This window comes from Lathyrus oleraceus, chromosome 1 (genome assembly GCF_024323335.1).
Source record: "Lathyrus oleraceus cultivar Zhongwan6 chromosome 1, CAAS_Psat_ZW6_1.0, whole genome shotgun sequence".
In the NCBI taxonomy this organism is placed as follows: domain Eukaryota; kingdom Viridiplantae; phylum Streptophyta; class Magnoliopsida; order Fabales; family Fabaceae; genus Lathyrus; species Lathyrus oleraceus.
The window spans coordinates 66,730,837-66,741,492 of record NC_066579.1 but is presented as its reverse complement, the minus strand read 5'-3'; the positions used below and the strand labels follow the sequence as shown (position 1 = coordinate 66,741,492).

At 36.0% G+C, this 10,656-nt stretch overlaps 1 protein-coding gene across 1 annotated transcript; it reads right to left on the bottom strand.

Annotated features, from left to right (window-relative positions):
- Positions 1-5,612: 5,612 nt before the first annotated feature.
- LOC127091705 (uncharacterized) lies at positions 5,613-10,029 on the bottom strand. Its single transcript, XM_051030393.1, has 7 exons — positions 9,324-10,029; positions 9,031-9,278; positions 8,673-8,949; positions 8,465-8,565; positions 8,188-8,404; positions 7,864-8,067; positions 5,613-5,851 (listed from the first exon to the last, which is right to left on the bottom strand). The coding sequence occupies exons 1-7, from the start codon at positions 10,027-10,029 to the stop codon at positions 5,613-5,615; spliced, it is 1,992 nt and encodes a 663-aa protein (XP_050886350.1).
- Between the last annotated feature and the right edge of the window lie 627 nt (positions 10,030-10,656).

The window sequence follows — 10,656 nt, the reverse complement described above, 5'->3', positions numbered from 1 at the left end:
AGCCTGAGGGTCATTTTGAAGATTCAGCCTGAGAATCGTTTTCCAGTGATCCAGCCTGAGGGTCATTTTGAAGATTCAGCCTGAGAATCGTTTTCCAGTGATCCAGCCTGAGGGTCATTTTGAAGATTCAGTCTGAGAATCGTGTTCCAGTGATCCAGCCTGAGGGTCCATTTCGAAGATTCAGCCTGAGAATCGTGTTCCAGTGATCCAGCCTGAGGGTCATTTCAAAGATTCAGCCTGAGAATCGTGTTCCAGTGATCCAACCTGAGGGTCATTTCGAAGATTCAACCTGAGAATCGTGTTCCAGTGAGTCAGCCTAAGGCTCAATTTGAAGATTCCCCAGTGAAGTCGCCTACAAGCTTTATTTCCCAAGCAAGCCCAAGTCTAATTGAGGAGTCGTTACAACATGTTCTAGCCCGAAGAATATGTACGAAGCCCAAAAGTGGAATATTCTCGAAGCTGCATATCTAATATGAAGGTTGGGTGTAGATTTCAAAAGAGGGTCAACCAGCGCATGCCTCAGATGCGGGATCCTAATGATGGGAATTTATCATCAAAACAATCCAGACCTAGCCAGAAGATCGAAGTAGATTCAGCCAGAGAATCGAAACAAAGAAGATCTAGCCAGAAGATCGAAAATCGCAACAATTCAGATCTAGCCAGAAGATCGAAGTAGATTCAGCCAGAGAATCAAAGGAAATAGATTCATCCAGAGAATCGAAACGAAGAAGATCTAGCCAGAAGATCAAAATCGTATCCAGCCCGAGGATCAAAATCGTATCCAGCCCGAGGATCAAAATTTAATATCCAGCCAGAGGATCGGAAGAAAAATAAACAGCACGGTGTATTTCCGCGTTTTTGTGGTGTTCTCGGAGCGCAAATTTTCGGTCTATCTTTGGTATTCAATCACAGCTCACCCCGTTTGTCTGATAAGCTGTTCGCTTTCATCCTACTCGGTTTAGCTGATGATTGAATAGGGGCAGCTGTAACACCCCAAAATTTGCCCTCCTCATTCATGCATTCATTTCATATTGCATTTCATCATGTCAATCAGAATTAGATCCGGGAAAAAAAAAGGAAAAAAGAAGGAAAAAAAATGAAAAAAAAAACGAAAAAAAAAATATAATAAAAAAAAATAATTTTTTACAAAAAAAATAAATAAATAAAAAATAATAATAAAAAAATAAATAAAATATAATAAAAAATTTTGGACTTGGGTCTCTCTCATTTGAGCCCACAAAACCATGAAATTCAGTCTATAAATACCAAGGCTTCACTTGAGAAAAAGGAAGAGAAGCAAAATACTCTGAGGTTTCCTTGAAACAAAACCCTTGACAAAACCTGGAGAGAAACCTGACAGAGAACTTAGAGTAACCCCCAGGCAGCTCTGAAAAATTCAATCTGACTCACACACTTTCATTGCCTTGCAAACCCAGCCGTGCCATTTGATTTCAACCGGTCTTTCCCATCAGGTTTGCCTCATTCCCATGATTTTATGCTCTTAATTTGGATCATCTGAATGTATGAGGTATGATGGATGAATTTCATTATGTTTTTTCCCACGGGTTTAATTATGCATGAATGGGTGAAACCTATGCCTTGAATGTTTAATCACATGATTTCTGAAATGTATGCCACAGGGTTTGAGGTTTCTGAAACCCTACTGTTATTCATGAAAAAAATGCTTATCGTGTTTCACTAACCCTTTTGTTGAGTTTTTGTGAGGGCTCACAGACTCTTGCAGAGATGGTTTGCGTGGTTTTCCCACTTTATTTGTGGGATACCCCCTGGAGGTTCATTCCGATTACCTGTACTGACTCACTTTTCTTTGATGGCATTAGCTTGGGAGGTCCCTGGGTTTCTTACTCCTTTAATTGCTGTTACTTCGAATCTTCATCCGTGTGGTACTTTTACCTCTTTTCCGCATTTTATCACTTGCTTAGCTGGAAGACCTCGATAGGAGGCATTTGTTTTCTTTTGTTTATTTACTTCTGAGCCCCTTGTTGGCACATTTACTTTATACATGTTTGTTTTGTATGTGTTCGTATCCTTGCAGGTAGCGCGGTTCCTTCATCAAGGACTGCCTTTTTGCCCTTGAGCATCCCAAACCCTAAAACCCAAAGCAACACGTTAACTCCTTCAACTACAGGCGAGTAAGTCTCCAAAGGTCGAGCATCCGGTAGATTGCGTAGTGACGTCGTTCGTCCAAAACCCAATCCATAACCCCATAGTTAGCCGAACTACGTTTTGCTCTGATTCTCAGGCCAGATGAGATACGTAGGCATAAGACGCGATGTCTTAGCGAGCACACATCCCCCCAACCCATAGGTAGCCGAGCTACGAAGACTCTGATTCTCATATTCAGATGAGATACGTATGCAGTGGATGCGACATCCGCGCGAGTCATTTTCATTTAACCCTTTTTTTGGCAAACAGCACAAGATAAACCCACACCCTTTAGACGAAAACTACAAAAGTGGATCCCGTAGAGTACTACGGATGCGTAAGGGTGCTAATACCTTCCCTTCGCATAACCGACTCCCGAACCCAAGATTTGGTTGCGAGACCCCGTCTTGTCCTTTCCTTTTTCAGGTTTACTTCGAGCGTTTCCTTTCCCTCCTTTTGGATGAATAACGCACGGTGGCGACTCTTCTGTCATTTTCTTTCGCCGGTTGTTTTTTCGCGCACTGTATTTTTCAGGTTGCGACAACCATTACGGGTCAATATTAGTTTTCTTGATTCATATACAGATTTAATGCCTGGTTTTCCCAATAAGTCCCACTAACAAGGTTCATATTCATGTCGGGGACATGGAGTACATTGACAAGAGTGACTTTCTTTTTGGAAGTAAAGTTTAGTTCGACGGATCCCTTTCCAACCCGACTTTAGATTGTACTTCATTTTCCACCTGCACTTCTTGTCCATCATTTACTTTAGAATGGGTTTTAAATGTTTCTTTGTCTAAGAAACATGCACGGTAAAACATGTATCATACCACCATCCTTGCACTTTGCCTTTGATTGTCATAATATTGCTCACCGTAACAATTCTGTCATCATTTGCATGAATAACATTAACTTCGTTTTTGGACTTGTTATGCCTGCAATCTCGAGCAAAGTGGCCTGGTTTTCCGCACACATAGCAACCACATTTTGGTCCTTTGGTCTGCTAGAGTTCTTGAAATTGTTTGGTTCCTTCTTAGGGCCAAGATGGTCCTTCATGCCATCATGGTCCCTCTTTCCTTTTACAATCACAACATTGACTTTAGAGTATCCAGCGGACTCTGGCTTTTCTTTACCCTTAGTCTCCTCCTCGATTTGAAGGTGTTTCTGAAGTTTCTCCAACGAGAAATCCTCAGAACAATGCAACAATTTTTTCATGTATCATTTCCACGAAGGTGACAACTTTTCAATAATTGCACCAACTTGAAAAGCTTCTGGAATGTCTATTTTTACAACTTTTATTTTATTCACAAGAACTTGTAACTCGTGTACTTGTGCAAGAATAGACTTGTAGTCAAACATTTTAAAATCAAAGTATTTAGATATTAAGAAATTTTATGTACCTTCCTCTTCAACCTTGAACTTAAATTCGAGTGCTTTCCAGATCTTTGTTGCAGATTGGGTATCAGTGTATAAATCATAGAGACGATCAGATAATGCGTTCAAAATATGTCCATAAAGATAACAATTCATCTTCCTTTTGTTTCTTTCGTTCCTTCTTGACTTCATCAGTGTCATCTTCGGTTGGTTCTGGAATTGGTGTCAAGTCAGGATATAAGACATAAGGAATCTTCAAGGCAATTAACAGAAACGTCATCTTTCCTGCAAACGGGTGAAGTTTGTTCCAACGAAACAATCCAACTTGACAAGGCCCTGGTTCATCACTTCGATACTTGAAACTGAAGCATCGGTGGCCATGATTTGAGATACTATAAGACTGTTAGATAATGCTGCTAGATTGAATGGATTCATGCTGAAATCGTGTACGAATCATTTTTCTTATAGTATTTCAAGCACTCTCGAATGTCTTAGAGTTTTTATGCAAGAATACTCAGGATAATTCAGCCTATAATTCAGACTACTCTCGAATATAGGGAAGATAATCTGGAATTTTTTTGAAGAGGATATGTGTTTTGTGATGTAATTTCTGAATTCGGAATAACTTATGTATATGTAACATTTATGTTGTTTCACAAGGTTGCGACCCTTGATGAAACAACATATTTTTAGCAAAACTTTTACCAATAGTTGTGTTGTTTCGTCTATAGCAACATTTTCTAATAGTTGTATCTTTTCATTTAGCAACACTTCACGAAGTGTTGCATATTTTTGAGTTCAAAAATCAAACTCAAGCAACGATCAAAACAAGAGAAACAACCGTCAGAGCGTCACCGCCACCGTCATATAACACCGCGAGTAGATCGTGCCTAAGTGCTCAAGTGCCGCTTACAAGCCACCACTAACGCCTCTACGCCCACGTCCTCGGATCTGGTCCCAGAGACAGAATCAATGTCGCCGTCGACGAAGAGGAGACAAATGACATAATGCTTGAGACCACCATATTTGTCCATGTGACACTTTATCTTCTTTTATCCTTTTATTGAATTAATGAACCTAACTCTTTATAAAGATTTTTAATATGAATGTCACTTCTTATATCACACTATTTCCCAAACACTTATTTACATTTACTTAATTCGATTTTTTTTAATATTATTTTTGAACCCATCATAAACATTTACTATTCACAAATTCTACCTATTAATGTGAAACGAAGCCATTGGCCTAACAAGTCCAATCCACCAACATAGTGGATCACTCCAAAATCATTAGCCTAAAGAAATACAATATGATAACTATCATATATCATAATCAGTATATTGTTGTCCTTAGATACAAATATCCAAGTACAACGTGTAGCACTAAACTTTGCCACACAAAAAAAAACACCAAGTATTAGCTTCACTAAGAACGGAACAATCTTAACTAATTAATCTTCTCTAAGTATTGGTTTCTATCAAAGTATGTGGGTCTCATTTGGTGGAATTTGAATGAGTGTGATTCTTCAAGTTTTTTTTTATAAAAATGTTCATATAGTCGACTTAATTTTTGTCTTACTCGTGATGACCAAACCACAAACTTTTTCAAGACAACCAACAACACACAAAAATGTAAACTATCATGATTAAACTAAAGTTAAATAATTTCTGATATCCGTTTTAATGGTAATTCTCATAGTATTTTTTATGTTTCCCATTTTCTTAGACTTGGTTCATGTAAGCAGCTTCTTTTTTCCTTTATTTCAAATTTATGATAATTTTACAAGAAACTTAAATAGAATTTGAATTTTACCATTTAAAGTCATAATGTCAAAACTCTTACTTTTAAGCCGCCATATAATGGATACTAATTTAGCTGGTCTTAATTGTATATTCTACATTAATTTCATCGGTTAAAATTGTTATTATTACATTTTTATTATAATAATAAAAATTAGGATTAAATAAATTTTTATTCCTCATCATATTATCATTTTCACTTTTAATCCTTTAAAAATAAATTCTTCAAAGAATAATCCTTGTAATATTTTCTGTCCACATTTTTTGTCTCTCATATAACATCTATGCATTTGTTGTACATATCTATTAGAAAATTTCCAACAGAAAGATTTAATCCCATATCACTTTTGGTTGGATAAAGAACTTCCTTTCTCTGTCTAAGAGCTCCTAATTGAGTGCAGGAAGAACACTCACCAAAGTTATCCATCTCCTTCCCTTGTTTCAATAACTTGAGTATTAAAGCATATAATAATATGAAACTAACAATTCCCTTTCTCTGTCTAAGAGCTCCTAAAAATTATTTTAATAGTCGAAGTATTAAAGCATATACTAATATGAAACTAACAAAATGAATATGAAAATAAAAAACTTAAATTTGGAAGGGATGCCGAAGTATGGAATATGCCAAGGAAGAAAATTTTCTTCCTTGTATGCCTTGAAATATTACAGCCACTTTTTTTTTAAGGAAAATAACGTACTAACAATTTATTAATCAAATTTAATATTTTTTATTATTATTAAAAAATTGATAGATTATTAGTGTGGATATTAAAAAAAAGGCATGTATACTTTAATAACTGAAAACAATAGTTCATAAAATGATGTTCATCATGAATAAAAGGTTATTGTTGGTTTTAGTTAAGAGCATTCTAAAAATGTTTCCACTAATATACATTGTTAAGAGCATTCTAAAAATGTTTCCACTAATATACATTGTGCACGTGTTTGATTTTTCTCCATACATCTTAAAAAAATATTACGCCCTTACACGGTTAATTTTAGAGGAGTTGTGTACGTATATGATTTTTCTTGAATTGATTTAGAACACTATTTCATCCTTACATAACTTATATTTGAGGAGATATGTGGATTACCTAAAATGGACTGGGTTCAACCCGCACCCGACAAAACTTGTCCCGATTAATGAGAAATTTTGAGAAAAACAAGGTCAAGTTGAAGCAACTGAGGGATTAGGAGTGGTCATGTCGGTCTAAGATTAACACATGATAATATTTGATGGGCATTACTTCTCTAACCCTAAGTGGTGGAGAAGCATCCTATGGAAATCCTAAAATGCTCCTACGAATTCAGGAGTAAATTTTCAGACGCACCCATTTATACAAAATTCACGTGTAAATGAGTCTCGCATCTCTTTTTGGTAGACATTAGTTTGGAGATACATTTTTGTATTAACCCTATATGCATTTCATCCATTCTAACCGAGACACCATCATTTTAACATGATTTTGTCTGGATATGCATCTCTGTAGCAAGATACGGATATACACTTCGCTATTCACCGTATATGTAGTAAGTTTTACCTTTTTTAGAAAAAGACCATATACTATAATTATATTATTGATCCGCTGTCACGAGTCAAAAAACGAGTAAATAAAGTGTAGTATAAGAAAGCGACATTTGAGTTGTATTGCAAGGACTTTTTAAATTAACCAGAATAAAGAACAGAATTGGGGAGTTTAGGTTTTCAAACAATCGAACATAAGAGAATTGAGATGTGATTATGACTTACGAATCAATCTATTGATTCGGTAATTTCAGACTTATTATGCACTGATCAAATTTCCCCATACTTAAACTTTTACACTCCGAACAAAACTCTAAATTTCAAATTTGAAACAGAATAAAAACGGGGACAAAATAGAACATGTAATTTCAAAGACTTCCAGGATCACATAGGAGTAAACAAAATTCTCATCCTAAGTTTCAAGGAATATGACGTTAGTGAGTAATTTCTTGTGACAATCAACGCAAATAAGAGGACAATTCACTAAAGAATACATCAGAAGTGGCAAGATCCTCACATTATATAAATTCTCTCAATTCTCAAGTGTTTAGGTTATTTGTTTACACTCAAAGCACATCATAAAAGTTATTTGTAGGTTGAGTACATGTTTGTTGATTCTTTTCTCATCATTCACCTTTAAGTTATTAGTTGTTATTGTGATTATCAAGTCTCTTTTGGATCATCGGTTCAATGCTAAAGTGTTAACTTACAATTTGAAAAAAAAAACATAAACAACTACAAACACGTTTATTAAAGACAATAGAGATATTCTTGGAAAGATTATGCTTTAGTAGCTACTTACTATTGGGATGGTCTTGAATAGAAATAAAATAAATTCTGCAAAATAAAAACTAATTAAAAATTGATGAGTTGCCTCCCATCCAGGGCTTCTTTTACGTCAATAGCTTGACGCTCAATGCTCAAAACACATTAGGCGCATGTGTTACCCTTACGCCAGTGAAAATACATTTTTTCATCTTCTTTTGAACGTCACTACCTTTATCTTTCAATTGATAGAAAGTCTCTAGATCTTTCAGATATGGTGTCCATTGATAAGCATGAAATACCATATTCTCCTTGTTAAACTTCAAAATCAATTCACCTGTTTCCACATCTATTTTTGCCTTTCCGGTTGCCAAGAATGGGCGTCTGAGAATCATTGACCCTTCTGAATCATTTTTTATATCGATCACCACAGAGTCTGCAAGGTAGGTCAAACCATCGACTTGAACTAGCATATCTTGTACAATACCAAGCGGATGAGTCACATATGAGTCGTCCAAAGTGAGTGTCATGTTGCTCGGTATGATCTATCATATACCCAATTCCTTAAATTTGCTCAGCGACATGACATTGATGCTCGATCCTAAGTTACATAAAGCATGTGAGATTTTTAACCCATAAATTATGCAAGTGATGTTGAAATCCCCTGGATCCCTCATCTTTGGTGGAACTTCTGACAATTCTATTGTTTCCTCTTTCTCTGTCTCGTTGACATGTTCTTGTGTTAACTTCTGTTTTCCACCTTTCATCAATACCTGCATAAACTTAGTAAACTTGAGAATTAATTCTAAAATTTCATGAATAGAGAGACTTACCTGAATTTTTTTCAATATATCTTTAAAATTTTCAAAGATTCCAGCATCATCCTCATGTACCAGTTTCTTCTTAATGATGGGATATGTTAGTTTTATGTAATCTGGTAAAGGCGGGTTTGGTTCATTCAGAATTTGATCCTTTGTTCTCTTCCAAAGAGAATTTTATCAATGAAGTGATCAAGTGTGACTCCTCTTTCATCCTCGTCACCTTGATTTCCACTCTCTTTCTTTTCAATTTCACATTCCTTTTCCTCACTTTTATCCTCTTTAACTTTTTCAGCTTCCTCCTTTCTAGTAACCACCCCAAAATTTGTTTCCACAACCTTGCATGTTTCATTCTTAGGATTATCAACGGTGTTACCGGTGAATCCTCCATTTAAGCTAGGCAAAGCTGCTATTTGTGTAGATAATTGACCAATCCGATTCTCTAAATTCTTGATTGATGAATCATGGTTTCTAGCCAGAATTTTATGGTTCCTAGTTATCTACTTGAAGCTAGTTTAAGTAATTTTCATGAAATTCTGCAAAGTTTCTTCCAAATGTGATGACTTATTTTGAAACATAACTTGTTGGCTTTGCTGCTTCCCTTGGTTGGTATTTGAATTTTTCTCATTGCTCCAATGAAAATTTGGGTGATTTTTCCAACCCGGATTGTACGTGTTGGAATATGAGTTGTTCTTTTGAAAATTAGCAAACTGGACCTCCTCACTTGTCCCTTCCAATGAACACCTTCCATTCACATGTTCACCTCTACAGAAATCACACCTAAGTTCTTGTACCTGGCTCACGTTAGCTTTTCCTAAGCTGCTTTCAACTAGATTTTTATTCAACAATTCAATTTAAACTAAAAGAGCAGTACGAGTATCAAGAGGTAGCATGCCTTTAGGTGTGCCATTAATTTCAAGCTTCACCGTCCTTTCACTTTTAGAATGGTACTCATTCATACACATCTTCTCAATGAGGTATTTTACTTGAGGTTCAGTCATTTGGCGGATAATACCTCTCTCAGAGGCATCCAACAACATGCGAGTTTGACTCTTGAGGCCTTTGATGAAGTTTTGCATCTGCTTCATATTATTCATGTTATGATTTGGGAATCTGTGCAACAAAAGCTTAAATCTTTCCCAAGCGTCACAGAGTGACTCAATTTCCTGCTGCTCAAAATTAACAATTTCTGCTCGGCGTTCGGTAAACTGAGTAGTAGCAAAAAAAAATTCAAGGAATTTATCTTCCAATTCCTTCCAAGTCCGAATTGTTCCATTCGTAAGGCAAAGTAGCCAATCTTTCACCCTTCCAATAAGTGAGAATCCAAACAACCTCAATTTAACCTGGTCTTCAGTGACATCAGTAGGTTTACTCATTGAAGTTGTTTTATAGAAGCGTGCAAGATGCGTCCATGGGCCTCTAATCGTGTTCTCGTCGAACGGATTTTCTCTTAAACCTGAAAGCAGAGAATTTTTAATATCAAAATTAACAGGGTATACTGGTACAAACCCCTTAGAAACTTGTCCTTTATCAGTTTGTTTACAGTAATCCCCCATAATGAGGGGTTGTGCAGCTGCCATGACTTCTTTTTCAGAATCAGAAGAACTTGATAGTTGTTTTTCTTCTGGTATTGCTCCATCTAGAGGTGCTTATCTAGCGGAGTTTCTGAGAGCATGTGTGGTTCTTTCAATTTCTAGATCCAATGGAATTAATGTTGATCCTGAACTGCGCATACACGAATAAAAAATACCTCAATAGCACTTCTATAAATAAGAAAATAAAATACTAAAAATAAAAATGGCACAAACATCACCTTGTTGAAAAATCAACAGTCTCGACAATGACGCCAAAAACTTGATGACTTCTCAACAATTGTACCAATAATTTCGTAGTAATAAAAAGACTGAATCCACATGGACTGCCTCCAAGCAAGAAAAGATGTATGCAATTAATAAAAACTAGTAAAAAAGGGGGCTTTTCGAGTTTCAGTGGGAAAATAAAATAAACGAGTAAACAATGTTACAAAAGAGGTCATATTGTGTTGTAGAATCCCATATACCTCTCTTGTTGATGTTTGGTGCCCTGTATGAATTATCTAATCACTATAACCTCATGACGATTTAACAAAATCATTATAGTTGATCCCTCACGAAAAAACTCACTAACCAATACCAGGAGCTTTCCATTCATAGTCTGGCAATGTAAGT